The sequence below is a fragment of the Salmo salar genome, chromosome ssa01, assembly GCF_905237065.1.
Source record: "Salmo salar chromosome ssa01, Ssal_v3.1, whole genome shotgun sequence".
Taxonomy (NCBI): Eukaryota; Metazoa; Chordata; class Actinopteri; order Salmoniformes; family Salmonidae; genus Salmo; species Salmo salar.
The window spans coordinates 125015926-125033081 of record NC_059442.1 but is presented as its reverse complement, the minus strand read 5'-3'; the positions used below and the strand labels follow the sequence as shown (position 1 = coordinate 125033081).

At 40.9% G+C, this 17156-nt stretch overlaps 1 protein-coding gene across 2 annotated transcripts in view; it reads right to left on the bottom strand.

Moving 5' to 3' along the window:
- ak3 (adenylate kinase 3) overlaps nucleotides 1–16301 on the bottom strand; it is a 54960-nt gene extending 38659 nt beyond the window's left edge. Inside the window, exons 1-2 of one of the 2 annotated variants that reach the window (XM_014125544.2) lie at nucleotides 15913–16301; nucleotides 1057–1176 (exon numbers count right to left, since the gene is read on the bottom strand). In XM_014125544.2, coding sequence (XP_013981019.1) covers nucleotides 1057–1176; nucleotides 15913–16060 — 268 coding nt within the window. In that variant the 5' untranslated portion in view covers nucleotides 16061–16301. The remainder of the gene's footprint in view (nucleotides 1–1056; nucleotides 1177–15912) is intronic. The other variant, XM_014125536.2, reaches the window with a different exon arrangement.
- Between the last annotated feature and the right edge of the window lie 855 nt (nucleotides 16302–17156).

The following is a 17156-nucleotide window of genomic DNA, read 5'->3' as shown; positions in this document are numbered from 1 at the left end:
GCTTGTCATCGCTATCATGGATGTGTCACGTCCTGACCATAGTAAGAGGTTATTTTCTATGGTAGAGTAGGTCAGGGCGTGACAGTTTTTTGGGGTGTTTTTCTATGTTTTGTATTTCTATGTTTAAGTACTAGTTTTTCTATTTCTATGTTGTTGTTTTTTTGGGTTGATCTCCAATTGGAGGCAGCTGGTCCTCGTTGTCTCTAATTGGAGATCATATTTAAGTAGGGGTTTTTCTTCCTGGGTTTTTGTGGGTTATTATATATTTTGAGTAGTGTTTTTCTCTCTGCGTCACGGTTTGTTGTTTTGTCATATTCAGTTATTTATGTATTGCAAAGTTTCACTGATTAAATAAAATGTGGAACTACAACCACGCTGCACTTTGGTCCGCTCCTTTCGACAGCCGTGACAGGATGTCCTTAAGATGAACCTCACTGAATTTGGTATTGATATCTCAAAAAACAAGGAATCTATTAACAACTCATTCTTTGCATATGTAACGCTAATGCTCAAAATCATCTGCAATAATCTTCTCCTCATGAACCATACATCAGATTCACTCCAGATTTTGCATTTAGACTCATTACATCAGTCTTTAATGGTTTACATATGTTTTTGTTTGTTGCTGCACTCAAATATGGCTGCATTGTATCTATAGATGCATGTTACCACATATGCTACTGCTTAAAAATCTTCTTCTCATGAACCATAAGTCAGATTGACTCCAGATTTGGTATTTGGACTCAATTAATTAGCCTCTAAGGAATTGGATAATGATTAGTTGCTGCATTCAAGGTAACCAACCTACATACAGTACTAGTCAAACTTCATGTGTGTCAACCTTGTGGTATTGAGAGATAAACATGGTAATGCTTTCACATAATAGAGTGCTTGCTTTGTTATCCACCCGATCTTGTGTACTTTCTGTAATCCTGTGAAGCCTGTTCATTGGTGCTCAGAGCTATATTTATTATTATAACCTTTTTCTATATTTCCCCATTTTTATCCCCTCTATCTGTCGGTGTAATGAGTGTGGTGCAGGTGCTTACTGCTTACCATCCAGCAGCCAGCTGCTCTGGTCTATGTTCCTCATCTCTGTCAGGATGAGACGGGAGATGACGTCATCAGGTACCAGCTGACCCTGGTCAATGCATGACTTCATCAGAAGACCCAGCTCTGTAAGGAGAGGAGACACAGTGGAAGATAAAGCTCAAGAGCTGTGATCTTTACTATTTAAACATGTACACATTATGCACTTCATCAGAAGACTCAGCTCTGCCAGGAGAGGAGACATGGAGGAAGTTAAAGCGCAGAGCTGTGATCTTCACTATTTACACATATTCACATTATGCATTTCATCAGAAGACCCAGCTCTGCAGGAGTCCGGAGAAGAGACAGAAAACACAAGGATCAGAGCTGTGATCTTCACTATTTATTATCTCAGAAGACCCAATTCTGCAAGGATAAAACAGAAAGCTGTCATGGGCAATTCCACGGTAACGGAATTGCGATGAGACTCAAGATTTTTCACTTAAAATATATGCCAAACAAAAACCATTGATTTCAAAGTTTAACAAACCATAGTCTAACACAAACAGTTTCTGGAAGAACTGTGCCGATGCAAGGTTTGGTAACAGAAATTCGGTAAAATCTCCCTTAGTTTTTTTATGTGTGCGGTAACGGAATTTCTTCATGAGTCCCTGATCTGTACTACACAGAAATGCATAATTATGGATATGAATGTCATTCTCTTCATGGTGATGTATTCTAATAGGTACACAAAGGTAGAAATATGCAATATCCTCCTTTGCATATTTGGGTATAATTCTACACAATGGTTAATATTTTAATGAGCTCTGCCACCAAACAAGACAACATTTTATAATTGTGTAGGTGTTTACTGCTCCAGAGCGAAGGTTCACCTTCTAACAGGACAACAACCCTAAGCACACAGTCAAGACAATGCAGGAGTGGCTTCGGGACAAGTCTCTAAATGTCCTTGAGTGGCCCAACCAGAGCCCGGACTTGAACCCGATCGAACATCTCTGGAGAGACCTGAAAATAGCTGTGCAGCGACGCTCCCCATCAAACCTGACAGAGCTTGAGAGTATCTGCACAGAAGAATAGGAGAAACTCCCCAAATACAGTTGTGCCAAGCTTGTAGCATCATACCCAAGAAGACTCAAGGTTGTAATCACTGCCAAAGGTGCATCATCAATGTACTGAGTAAAGAGTCTGAATACTTATGTAAATGTGATATCAGTTTTTTTATATACATTTGCAAAATATAGATATTCATCTGATGGTCACAGATACCTTCAAAAAAAAGATAGGGGCATGGATCAGAAAACCAGTCAGAATCTGGTGCGACCACCATTTTCCTCATGCAACGCGACTCACTTCCTTCACAAAGAGGCTGTTGATTGTGGCCTGTGGAATGTTGTCCCACTCCTCTTCAAAAACTGTGCAAAGTTGCTGGATATTATGCTGTTGTACACGTCGATCCAGAGCATCCCAAACATGCTCCATGGGTGACATGTCTGGTGAGTATGCAGGCCATGGACATTTTTAGGTTCCAGAAATTGTGTACAGATCTTTGCAACAATGGCACGACAATGGGCCTCAGGATCCCGTCACGGTGCATTCAAATTGCCATAGATTAAATGCAATTGTGTTCGTTGTCTGTAGCTTATGCCTGACGATACCATAACCATACCGCCACCATGGGGCACTCTGTTCATAACATTGACATCAGCAAACCTCTCACCCACACGATGCCATACACACTGTCTGCCATCTGCCCTGTACAGTTGAAACCAGGATTCATCCGTGAATAGCATACTTTTCCAGCGGGCCAGTGGCCATCGAAGGGGACCATTTCCCAGAGCTGCATCGTAACTGAAGTCGGTTACGATGCCGAACTACAGTCAGGTCAAGACCCTGGTAAGGATGATAAGCACGCAGATGAGCTACCCTGAAACAATTTCTTACAGTTTGTACTTAAATTCTACGGATGTGCAAACCCACAGTTTCCTTAGTTGTAAGGGTGGCTGGTCTCAGACGATGCCACAGATGAAGAAGCCTGATGTGAAGGTCCTGGGCTGGCGTAGTTACATGTGCTCTGCGATTGTGAGGCCGGTTGGACGTACTGCCAAATTCTCTAAAACAACGTTGGAGGCGGATTATGGTAGAGAAATGAACATTCAATAGTCTGGGAACAGCTCTGGTGGACATTCCTGCAGTCAGCATGCCAATTGCAAACTCTCTCAAAACTAGAGGCATCTGTGGCATTTAACTGTGTGACAAAACTGCATCTTATATTTCAGCGCATGAAACATGGGACCAACTCTTTACATGTTCTGCCAAAAGAAGAGACACAGGAACACACACAGCTCAGAGCTGTCATCTTTACTGTGCATTCTCTACTAAGAACATATTCTGCCAAATCCTATCTTGTCCAGAATAGTTATATATCTTACATAACCTGTACATTAGGACAAAAACATCCTGTATCTTTTCCAAGTCGAGAAAATACTAAATCTCCCCAATTGATTACGATATGTATTGTTCTCAAAGAAACAGCAGGTAACTGCCCAAATAAAGGAAATGCCAACATAAAGTGTCTTAATAGGGTGCACCAGAACAGCTTCAATTCGCCTTGGCATAGACTCTACAAGTGTCTGGAACTCTATTGAAGGGATTCGACACTATTCTTCCATGAGAAATTACATAATTTGGTAATTTGTTGATGGTGGTGGTAAACCTTGTCTTAGGCACCGCTCCAGAATCTCCCATAAGTGTTCAATTGGGTTGGGTTCTGGTGACTGAGACACACACTTTAAACCCCCTATGCTCCTTTGAGACCCCTTTTTCAAAGACACTGAAATCTTCTAGCCATGGTAAGTCACTGAGATCTCTTATTCTAGCCATGGTAGCCAAAATAATGGGCAACTGGGCATTTTTAAACCTGACCCTTAGCATGGGATGCTTAATTAACTCAGGAACCACACCTGTGTGGAAGCACCTGCTTTCAATATACGTTGTATCCCTCATTTACTCAAGTGTTTCCTTTATTTTGGCAGTTACCTATATATTTCTAATAGGATTAGAAAAACTTGAGTAGATCCTTTCCTATTTAGGCCGGAATACATTTTCCCCTCAGCCTTTCACTTAATTGGTCTTTGTCTAACAGCAGAAAGGAATTTCCTGACAGTCAGGGCAGGGGGTAGGGCAGGGGGTTGTGCAGGGCCATAGACGGTGCAGCAGGACCCATATGCATGCTAATATAGCCTACTGTGGATCTCATCTCAGTCTAGAGCAGAGAGGCTGCACACTCCACACTGAAGATATGTGTTTTGGATATACAGGCATGCATTCTGTGAACTATTGGCCTTCTTTGAGGACTTGGCACATGGCTTGCTGTGCTTGTGTGTACTTACAAAATGTACAATTTAACTGCTAACTAGATCACAGATTTGTGGAAGATGGTATGGGCAATAAAACAGTCTTTTCGTCCTGTTTTCACTTGGGTGTTCTGAAATAAAACTCTATTGCCTTTTATGTCCTTCATATCATTCCAGTGTGATACAAAGGTGCTAGGGAGAGTGGGAATTAAGTCCTTGAAGTCAGTTGTCCCCTATAGGCTACTCTTCAGTTTATGATGTCCTCATATCTGATGGGACTTCAGCCAAGGTAAGAGCTGGAGCAATGTGATAACATGTTGCAGTTACATACAGAACTACCTTGAACTTCACTGTAGAAAGCTCAGGTAGCAGCTTGTTTATATATCAGGTTACCTGTGCACAGGTTTACATTAGCTGTAGGTCTATGTGAAATACAGGTGTGTCTAATTGTTTCAAACTAAAGCGGTTCTTTGTCACAATGACTCTTCTTTCCACGTAATGATATGTGATGGGGGTCTTGTCACTCCTCTTCAGGCTCGACCTAACTGCAGTAAGATACCAGTATGATTGTGGAACTGGACTGAACTGTTTCTCTTATCATAGTCTGACCAGAAACACACTATTGGCTACTGTAGGGGGGAGTATTTTATTTGCAAGGTGTTGGTCTATTGTTATCTCTGTAATAATTGTCAAGAGCAACTTCAACAAAACAAGTAGTTAGACAGGAAATCCAGGGGTTTAGGCCAGGGGTCATTAGAAAAACTTTGGTGAACTTTTTGGAACTCTTGATCTGCATCTTTCTCCCCAGGGGTCAGTTGATCAGCAACCACCACACCATAATAGAAGGAGTGTGAGAACTTAGAGCTTTTTTCAGGACTTTCATTGCATGCTTCATTGCGTCATCTTGTGGATAACACTTTCTTTATTTTTTCTCTTTCTCTCTCTGTATGTTGCATTTTGTGCTTTCATAGAAAATAACTTGATCGCATCACTATTAAAGTGGCAGACGCCACATTCATTTTTAGACTTATAAATGTATGATATACACCCAATATTCTTGAAGAATATAACTTAGAAATTCTTCAATAGCTTAGTTCAACTGCCATCCCCAGGGCTCTAAATAAATAAAAATATTGGTAGCACTGGTGCTCCCAAATTAAAAAAAGTTAGGAGCACAACATAAAATCTAGGAGCACCAGAAGATATAGATTTTTTTCATTGATTGAGATATAGCATATTGGGCCTATATAAATTCTATGTTGTGCTCATAGATATTAAAACCAGTAGATACTGATAGAGCGGATGTCATCCACCTATTGCTATGGAAAACTCCCGATCGCACATGAAGCCGGAAGTATTTGAATTTGAAGCTGAATGGCACAAAAAAAAAATGCTAAAGATCATGGTGAAAGTGGCCATAACTAGCAAAGGATCATGGTCGATGTAGTCGTTTTGATCCTGCCTGAGAGAGTCAATCGGGAGCCTCCTCCTAGCCTGCTGGCCCCTGATTGGTCTGTGTCAGCACGTGGTCCTGTGTGATGACAAATGTAGTAGTCAGATTAGATCACTATTTCATTAAATATCTAGATTTGTAGCAAACTTTAAAATAATTCATTGTTGGAATCAAACCTGATCATAACAATTTGAGAGCCCAAAACATAGAATTTCGAGGGCAGACCAGGGCTTTTGGCACCACTAGGTCGCAGTAGCCGATCAGCAGAGCTCATGACTTGGGGCCCTGGTTGTGCTCTAGAAACTAATACTTAAACCTGTAAATACATTTGTTTATTATAAAAAGCTAAAATGTTGATACAAAAACCTGTAATTAAAATTACAAAGTAATTTGTGGAATATTAGGTGGTTTCTACATTGTGTAAAAGCACTACCTATTGAGATGCATTACACTGAAAATTCTACACTGTCTCAAATGTGTGAGTGAAGACATGCAAGGGATAAGTCATTCATTGCTATGATTATTGATCTTCTAAAGAAGCTATCCCTTTTCCTTTCTTTGTGTGCCCCCAAATGTTTAGATAGAGAGCTAATGAAGTAAAATTACTGAAAAAGGTGTAAACAAATGTCTGGTTTTGGAACAACCTGTGACATGGTTTACGAACATGGCCTAAAAACAAACTTGTTGGTCCAGCAGCCACTGTGGCAGGTAGATGAAACAATTTGCCAGCCACTCACAATTCTTACCAGCCAAAACATTTATTTCGTTTTTCCAGGTTCCTGATTTCCCCTAGTGTTTTTCGGTTTTCACACTCAAAATCTCACTTTTTTTAAATAGAAAAACAACTACATTTGAAGTTCTAAGTCCACAACCATGCTTAAACCACATCATATAAAAAATATATTTTTTCTTTTGCACACCTCAATAGACTGGTCATTGGCAGGCGGTGTTTCTGTACTGCATGCGCAATAGCATAGATTACAAAACAAAAGACCACCTGATTAATACAAATCATCATGATATCATATTATTCTGTCAGGTAAGCCTACTTTGCTGTTAACATTTCATTTGGAAAGTGTTATGGTAAAGCCTTTAGAAATGACTGTTTTGGCATCGCTAACTGGCGACACAAAGTGGTAGACACAGGCATTCCCATACCATTAAGTATTCCGAAAGTTGCAAGTAACACAAATCATTCTTTAATATTCTTTACATGTAGTCTTTGGATTGAACAAATTTGTGCTCACTTTTTTCTCTTGGCACAACTGCACAACATAACATTATCTCACAACATTATTTCAACATTATCATCTGGGTGATTTTTTTTTTCCTCTGGTCACACTGCTGCTCCCAAAATAACATGTCAGGTCACACAGCAAAATATCTAGGAATATATGGTCAAACTTTAGAGTCCTGGTCGTACCCCATCAGAACACAAAATATAGGATTGTTTTACTCCAATGTTTGTAAACAAAGTAAATGTAAACATTATAGCCTCAAAACATGGTTTAAACTATAATTTTGATATAATAGATGGTCAGTCCTTGCATCCATACAGGGCTGGCCCCTAGCTATAAGTGACATAAGTGTCTCCTGAACCCTCCTGTCTCAGCCTCCAGTATATATGCTGCAATAGTTTGTGTCGGGGGGCTAGGGTCAGTCTGTTATATCTGGAGTACTTCTCCTGTCTTATCCGGTGTCCTGTATGAATTTAAGTATGCTCCCTCTAATTCTCTCTCTCTCCCTCCCCTCCCGGAGGACCTGACCCCCGGGACCATGCCTCAGGACTACCTGGCCTGATGACTCCTTGCTGTACCCAGTCCACCTGGTCGTGCTGCTGCTCCAGTTTCAACTGTTCTGCCTGCGGCTATGGAACCCTGACCTGTTCACCGGACATGCTACTTGTCCCAGACCTGCTGTTTTGGACTCTCTCTCTACCGCACCTGCTGTCTCTAACTCTGAATGCTCGGCTATGAAAAGCCAATTGACATTGACTCCTGAGGTGTTGACCTGTTGCACCCTCTACAACCACTGTGATTATTATTATTTGACCCTGCTGGTCATCTATGAATGTTTGAACATCTTGGTCATGTACTGTTATAATCTCCACCCGGCACAGCCAGAAGAGGACTGGCCACCCCTCAAAGCCCCTCAAATTTTATTCCTAGGTTCCTGCCCTTCTAGGGAGTTTTTCCTAGGCATCGTGCTTCTACATCTGCATTGCTTGCTGTTTGGGGTTTTAGGCTGGGTTTCTGTATAGCACTTTGTGACATCTGCTGATGTAAAAAGGGCTATATAAATACATTTGATTGATTGATAAGTGGTTGCTTAGGGCCCCTGGGCACTAGGGTGCCCCCGACCATTTATCTATATTAGGGTCTTTCTATAAAAGAGGGTAACAGTGAGGATTTCCTACATTGGACAACTTGTTACAACGGTTGTTAAGTCATTAATTATAATCAGCCATTTTGTTTCATGTCATTAGATTAAGATATAGTGTTGATAATAGCCAATGGGGTCAGTGCCGTTTAAGATGATCTCCATGAGCATAGCCTTATTTCTATTACAGCATATTGCATAACTGTCATTCATATTCCATTCACCCAGTTCAATGTAACAGTGATAGGTTTAGGCTACTAAATGATACTTTCCCTATACCCATGAGCTTTCTACAACCTAGCCTATGAATGAAAGTTTACAACGTAGGTGACACAGTTCAAAAAATGTTTTTGAGGCGACAGAGACACATGGACAGAGTGACACATTCAATACCATCTTGCACACTCTTGCCTGCATCTAGCTGATATAGGGTGTAATCATTAGTCTGTTGCAAACAAGAATTTCTATTGGACAAATTCATGTATGTTTATCATGTTTTGTTCTGTTTGCTTCCATTAAAGAAACGTTTTAACAGAATCGGCAGAATGAATACACCGCTGATCACGAAAAAACACAGTTCACTTTCATAGCAGCCAAGTCGTATTCCTTCTCGCAGCTATGCACTCTCCTCCTCTCACCTTTTCCCTTCGCTTGTTGACTTCAATGCACAACACAGCTGTATGTGACCAGGCAACAACAACAAAAAACTTTCCAAGCCAAACCATATCATAACCGCTAAACACAGCCTATACATCGTTGTCACCATATTAGTTAAAGTAACGTCATAGTTAACATAGCTAATAGAACTAACACGTTAGTAAACCCACTACAATCATGCAGTAACGTTACAGTGTACAGTCAGTAAGCAGTTTAGCACTTACACTGGCGGTTAAATTATACATTGAACTTGAACCCTGTAAGAATCCTGGATCTAGCTGTCAGACAGTTTTTTTGTATATAGATCTCAGAAATGCAGTGTAACTACGTAACATTTCTTGTCTCCTTATCCTCTTGAAGTTCGCCTAGGATATGGGGCGCTACAGCGATTTTTGAAAAAAATACGTGCCCATTTTAAACGGCCTCCTACTCAAACTCAGAAGCTAGGATATGCATATAATTAATATATGTGGATAGAAAACACCCCACAGTTTCTAGAACTGTTTGAATGGTGTCTGTGAGTATAACAGAACTCATATGGCAGTCAAAACCCCGAGACAGTTTCTAACAGGATGTGGAAATCTGATTTGCGGACTCAACTTCAGCACTTTGCCTATAAATCACACCGTGAGTTAGGATTCATTGAGCACTTCCTATGGCTTCCACTAGATGTCCTGAGTATTTACAAAGTGGTTTGAGTCTTCTACTGTGAAAACTGACCGAATGAGAGGCTGTTGATCTTGGTCACATGGGGAGGGCCATCACCATTATGATGCGGGCGCCCCTGGCTACCCTCCCCTTTCGAAACGTTTTGAAAGACAATGCAACCGTCCCCATGGAATATTATTGAAGCTCTGGTTGAAAAAGGCCCTAAAGATTTATGATATATACAACGTTTGACATGTTTGAACGAACTTAAATATTTTGGGGGGGGGCTTTCGTGAGGAGAAGTCCCGGGCACGACGGAACATTTTGAGGTGCCTTCGGAACGCGCTAACAAGAAGAAGCTATTGGGACATAAATTATTAACTTTTTCGAACAAAACTACATTTGTTAGACCTGGGATTCCTGGAAGTGCCTTCTGATGAAGATAATCAAAGGGAATATTTACAATAATATACAAGAGTAGATTTGATATTCGATTGTTCCAAGATGGCGCAGACCTGTATTGCTAGCCTATTTTTCTGAGTATCGCATCCCCTTTTATTGCAAAGTGTGATTTCCCAGTAAAGTTATTTTTAAATCTGGCAATGCAGGTGCTTTCACGAGATGTTCATCTATAATTCTTTGAATGACAATATTACATTTTAAAAATGTTTTCGAATAGTAATTTAGTAAATTGTAGCGCTGATCCACCGGATGCATTTGATGGAAAATAGTTTCTCAATGTCACGCGCCGATGTAAAATGCTGTTTTTATATATAAATATGAACTTTATCGAACAAAAGAATGCGTGTATTGTGTAACATGATGTCCTAGGAGGGTCATCTGATGAAGATTGTCAAAGGTTAGTGCTGCATTTAGCTGTTTTTTGGTTATTTGTGATGCATGTGGTTGGTCGGAAAATGGCTGTGAGAATACTTTGACGATATACGGGACGGAGAACATCAAGAGGTAAGTTACGGGGTGAAAACAGTGTTCATGGGCACACAAATCCAAAATAATTTATGCATTGCAAAATTGAATGCTTCTAACTGAAAGAGTCACCTTACCTTGATACTTAAAACCTAAATCGATAGTGTCATGAACATGGTTCTTCAATAATGCATAATACTTGTTGGATGCACATTTGGTGTCCAGCTGATTAGCTACGCCATGATATTTTCACACATCTGATCTGGGAAGAAATTTGCCAAATGACAGTCAAGTGATGAACAGCTTTAGTGATAGCTAATGCAATGCAAAAACAGCCCAAGTGCTGGAAAAAAAGGTGTTTACGAGGAGTGTCCAGAATATTTTGGTACGCCAGTGAAGACAGTTGTGCCTGGATCCACGTTGGATCCAATATCCCTAGCGAATTGATGTTGAGCACCTGTTATTGTCTGCTTGATTTACAGCAGGGTCCTGTTATATTTAACAGAGAAAGCATCAAGGTAATGTGTTCATGTTTTCACATGTTTTTGTGCCTCGGATTGGACAGTCTATCATGTGCAATTGTGTAGGAAAGATTATTGTGCAACACCCAATGCTATTCCTATTAATTATTCTGGATATGAGAAATTACATAGCCTAGTGGGCTTCTTCACAATATGATTTGGTAATGAAATAACATGACAAATACATTTTGGTTGTCCATGTTACACCTGCAATTTTAAACAATACAAGGGACTTCAAGTAACCTACTTGAACTTGGAGCTCAGAAATACAAGTACTGGAATAGGCGTACCTTGAAAATCAGACATTTCCTCAATCTGGTGCTTGAAAAGTTATTGTAATTATTGTAGCCAATGTATAAATTCTCCTGCTCCTATAAAATAATCTGTGATTTCATTTTTGATCCGTTTTTGTAAGAGATTTGTCCACTTTCGTTTGTGTCCCGACGCGTCAATTGAAGGGTGTTGCACTACTCTGTCGCAGTAAAACCATGTGTGGTTATTATGGGGATAACATCTAATTTTGGCTTCTTTTAATCATTCTATTAAAAAAAAAAAAAACATGTTTTATGGCTACTTTCTCATCAGAAAAACAGCAACGGTGAGATTAATGCTACGACTATTCATGGTTTGTGTGTGCCTGAGTCGGCCACAAAGGCTACATAATTTATGTATTTTTTTTTTTTTTTTAAATAGTCGGCATGCATACAATCTATTTAGTCAGGTAAAACAATGTCCACATTATTCTCACACGTGTAACTGCATGAAAATCGTTTATTTGTTTCAAACCATTTTCAAATGTTGATCCTAATGTCACACATTGGCCCAATTATTTATAGAAAGACCCATGTACAGTGCCTTCAGAAAGTATTCACACCCCTTGACTTTCTCCACATTGTTGTGTTACAAAGTGGGATTAAAATTGATTTAATTGTAATTTGTCAACAATTTACACAAAATACTCTGTGAAAGAAAACGTTTAACATTCATAATAAAAGAAATATAAACACTAATATATCTTGATTAGAAAAGTATTCAAACCTCTGAGTCAATACATGTTATAATCCGCTTTGGCAGCAATTACAGCTGTGGGTGTGACTTGGTCACACTCACAGCTGTAATTTTATTGATCACATACACATGGTTAGCAGATGTTATTGCGAGTGCAGCGAAATGCTTATGCTTCTAGATCTAACAGGTAATATCTAACAATTCCACAACAAAACCTAATATCTAACAAATTCCACAACAAAACAATCTAGTAAAAGAATGGGATAAGAATATAAACTATATGGATGAGCAGTGACAGAGCGGCTAAGATGCAATAGCGTAGGATACAATATACACATGAGATAAGTAACGTGAGATAAGTGGCATTACTAAAGTGGCCAATGATATCAAGTCTAAGTAGGCAGCCGCCTCTGTGCTAGTGATGGCTGTTTAACAATGATGGCCTTGAGATAGAAGCCGTTTTTCCATTCTCTGTCCCAGCTTTGATGCACCTGTACTGACCTGTCCTTCTGGATGGAAGCGGGGTGAACAGGCAGTGGCGGTTATTGTCCTTGATCTTTTTTGCCTTCCTGGAGGGCAGGTAATTTTCCCTGTGATGCGTTGTGCAGACCGCACCACCCTCTGGAGAGCCCTGCGGTTGTGGGCGGTGCAGTTGCCGTACCAATCGGTGATACAGCACGACAGGATGCTCTCGATTGTGCACCTGTAAATGTTAGTGAGGGTTTTCGGTGACATGCCAAATTGAAGGCGCTGTTGCACCTTAACCACTACTCTCCTGTTGATGGGGGGGGGTGCTCCCTTTGCTGAAGTCCACGAGCATCTCTTGTTTTGTTGACCTTGAGTGAGAGGTTATTTTCCATGACACCACACTCCGAGGGCCCTCACCTCCACCCTGTAGGCTGTCTCGTCGTTGTTGGTAATCAAGCCTATCACTGTTGCGTCGTCTGCAAACATGGAGTTGGAGGCATGCATGGCCACGCAGACGTGGGTGAACAGGGAGTACAGGAGGGGGCTGAGAACACACCCTTGTGGGGTCCCAGTGTTGAGGATCAGCGGAGAGGAGAGGTTGTTTCCTATCTTCACCACCTGGGGGCGGCACGTCAGGAAGTCCAGGACCCAGTTGCACAGGGCAGGGTCAAGACCCAGGGACAACTTAAATTTGTATTTTATTTAACTAGGCAAGTCAGCTAAGAACTAATTCTTACTTACGACGCTGGGACAATTGTGCACCGCCCTATTGGATGATGAGTTGAGGGTACTATGGGGTTGAATGCTGAGCTGTAGTCAATGAACAGCATTCTTACATAGGCATTCCTCTTGTCCAGATGGGTTAGGGCAGTGTGATGGCGATCGCATCGTCTGTGGACCTATTGGGGCCGTAAGTAAATTGAAGTGGGTCTAGGGTGACAGGTAGGGTGGAGGTGATATGGTCCTTGACTAGTCTCTCAAAGCACTTCATGATGACAGAAGTGAGTGCCACGGGGCACTAGTCATTTAGGTGCGAGGGTTAACACGTTTAAATGTTTTACTCACGGCAACGGAGAAGGAGAGCTCACAGTCTTTGGTAGTGGGCCGCATCGGTGGCATTGTATTGTCTTCAAAGCGCGCAAAGAAGTTATTTAATTTGTCTGGAAGTTGTGAGGTTGGACCCAGGTGCAGAGAAGAGACCAGACAAGGAATCAGGGGTTAAGGATAAACATAATACTTTACTGACAAACAGTCGCCACAGGATCACAGTACACTTGAAAAACAACAAACACTAAGTCTCAAAAACTTACTCAGGCTACAACCACACATGGTAAACAATTCAAGCTTCTGCCAAGGACAACAGAAAACACACCTCTTTTAACAGGGAAATCATCATGAGTAAATAGGACACACCTGAGTGTCGTTAATGTCTCTAGGACGGTCTCTGCCGCCCTCTGGTGGAACCATGACAGTGAGTCTTTCTGGGTAAGTCTCTAAGAGCTTTCCACACCTGAATTGTGCAACATTTGCCCATTATTCTTTCCAAAATCATTCAATCTCTGTCAAATTGGTTGATGATCATTCTAGACAAATATTTTCAGGTTTTGCCATAGATTTTCAAGTTGATTTAAGTCAGAACTGTAACTAGGCCACTCAGGAACATTCAATGACGTCTTGGTAAGCAACTCCAGTGTATATTTGTGTCACACCCTCATCTGTTTCACATGTCTTTGTGATTGTCTCCACCCCCCTCCAGGTGTCACCCATCTTCCCCATTATCCCATGTGTATTTATACCGGTGTTCTCTGTTTGTCTGTTGGCAGGTCGTCTTGTTTGTCAAGTCAACCAGCAGTTTTTGTATCAGCGCCTGCTTTCCCAAAGTCTCTCTTTTCTGGTCCTCCTGGTTTTGACCCTGAGCCCGCCCGCCTGACCCTGCCTGCCGTCCTGTACCTTTGCCCAGTTTCTGGATTACCGACCTCTGCCTGACCTGAGCCTGCTTGCCGTCCTGTACCTTTGCCCCTGTTTCTGTAATAAACATTGTTACTTCGACACGGTCTACACCCTGGTCTTATCCTGAAAATTTGGCCTTGTGTTTTAGGTTATTGTCCTGCTGAAAGGTTAATTTGTATTCCAGTGTCTGTTGGAAAGCAGACTGAACCAGCTTTTCCTATAGGATTTTGCCTGTGATTAGCTCTATTCCGTTTATTTTTATCATAAATACCTCCCTAGTGACAAGCATACCCATAACATGATGCAGCCATACCCATGTCAGCTTTTTTTTTCTCCTACGCATCTACCAATAGGTGCCCTTCTTTGCTAGGCATTGGAAAACCTCCCTGGTCTTTGTGGTTGAATCTGTGTTCAATGCTTGACTGAGGGACCTTACAGATAATTGTATGTGTGGGGTACAGAGATGAGGCAGTCATTCAAAAATCCTGTTAAACACTATTATTGCACACAGAGCAACTTATTATGTGAATTGTTAAGCAAATGTGTACTCCTGAAATTATTTAGGCTTGCCATAACAAAGGGTTTAATACTTGTCTCAAGACATTTCAGCTTTTCATTTTTTATTAATTCATAAAAAATGATGGGCTATTGGGAACTTATTTAGGCTTGCCTTAACAAAGGGGTTGGATACTTATTGTCTCAAGACATTTCAGGTTTTCATTTTTAATTAATTGAAATTTCAAATGACATAATTCACTTTGACATTTCGGCATTATTTTTTACATTATATAGTATATATTATGGGGTACATACTGTATCTGTATATTATGGGGTATTGCCAGTGACAAAAAGGGGCACGTGCCCAGGGCCTGACCTCCAGGGGGCCCCCATTGATTGTCACCACTCAGATCATATTAACATGGAATAAATCATGGCAAAATGTGTAGAATTTCAGAAAAATTGCTTTAAACTGCTCAAATGTATCTCCACCCCATGCTAAAATGCAGAAAACTCCAACATTTTCTCAACCCCCATGTCAAAATGTGTAGAATTGAAGGAAATTTACTTTAAAACAAGAAAGATATATATTCGCCTTAGGGCCCCCAAAAGGCTAGTGCCGGCCCTGCATCGATGGTTCTTGGTTAAATTTCTCTAGCCCCAATCCCTCAGTTTTTCACTGAAACGGGCTTTAAAACGCGTCACAGTTTCTACTGTTGATTGCGGGTTTAAACCATACATTCATATTCATTTTGATTTATGATTTGGGTTATTGAAAGTAACCCTAATTAATAGCCAATCACACAAACGTAAGAACATGATAGCAACATCTATCCTTTCTAATGTGACAACTGCTGCGGTCATGCATGAGAGGCACAAGCAAGTTGGAACATTCTGACAACGTCGAGGAAACTGCATTATTTCAAAATCAGCCATAGCAGCCATTTCCGTTATCTGCGTAGGTGGGTTGGTTTAGAACTGCACCCTGATCTAATCTTACCTGTTTTGGCTTTAATGTTGGCCCTCAAAAGGTCCCCACTTGAAAGGTGCATTAATCCGAAACTTTTTACTATGCGCCCCGACACAGTGCCTTTCCCCGAGCCCGGCGGTCCCATGATAACCGCCCGGAATATCCTTTGTAGAAGCATTTTCCAATGTTGTTGTTAATGTTGTAACCACCACATAAAGAAAAGTATTGTCCTTCCCATGAAACAGTTATTTGTGCATTTACACAAGGAAACTTCCGTTCAAGCGGCCTTGGATGTCTAAGTCTATATCCACTGTGCGCAGTCGTGCAATCGCCTACTGTGGGCGTCTCCTGTTATAGTCTTAGCTTGTCCCTTCAAATGATTCCTTTTTTCCCCTGAAAACCTTGACGCGGATAGAGGAGGAGGTAGTTCATAATGACAAAACAGCTGCGGCTGGCTTCATGGCTGTCTGCGCTGCACGGAGGGCACGTGAGGACGCTTAAATCCACACATCACATCCATCAAGACCCACGATGTATAATATGAATGGCGATTAACAATAATAAATATAAACCAATGACCGTGATATAAACCGTGGATTCATAGCCGCAGAAAGGAATGGTGCTGAGGGTGCTGCAGCACCCACTGATAAATCAAATCAAATATATATTTATTTAGATAAATTTTAATAAAAAAATGAAGACAAAAATCTACCAAATTAGTGCACTGGGCCTTTATTACTCCTGCATTAGCAGAGGCAAATACTCAGACAAAAATGTTCTGCAGCAGTGCAGTTAAAGATAAAGAAAAAAATATATAATAGAAATGCGGAATAGGCCTAAATACACAGTGAATGGCGATTAACAATAACGAGTAAAAATAACATGGCTATATACAGGGAGTACCATTACAGAGTCGATGTGCAGGGGTACGAGGTAATTGAGGTAGCTATGTACATATAGGTAGGGGTAGACAACAGTGACTAGACAACATGACAGATAATAGACAGTAGCAGCAGCGTATGTGGTGAGTGTGAAAGGTGTGTGTGTGTGTGTGTGTGTGTGAACGTGTGTGTAGCATCAGTATGCATGTGTGCACTTATGTGTGTGTGGGTGTATGTAGTATGTGTGTGTTGGGGTGTCAGTGTAAGTATGTGGGAGTGTGTGGATAGAGTTCAGTGTGTGTGCATAGTCAGTACAAGCGAGTTAGTGCAAAAAAGGGTCAATGCAGGTAGTCCGGGTAACCATTTCATTAGCTATTTAGCGGTCTTAATTAG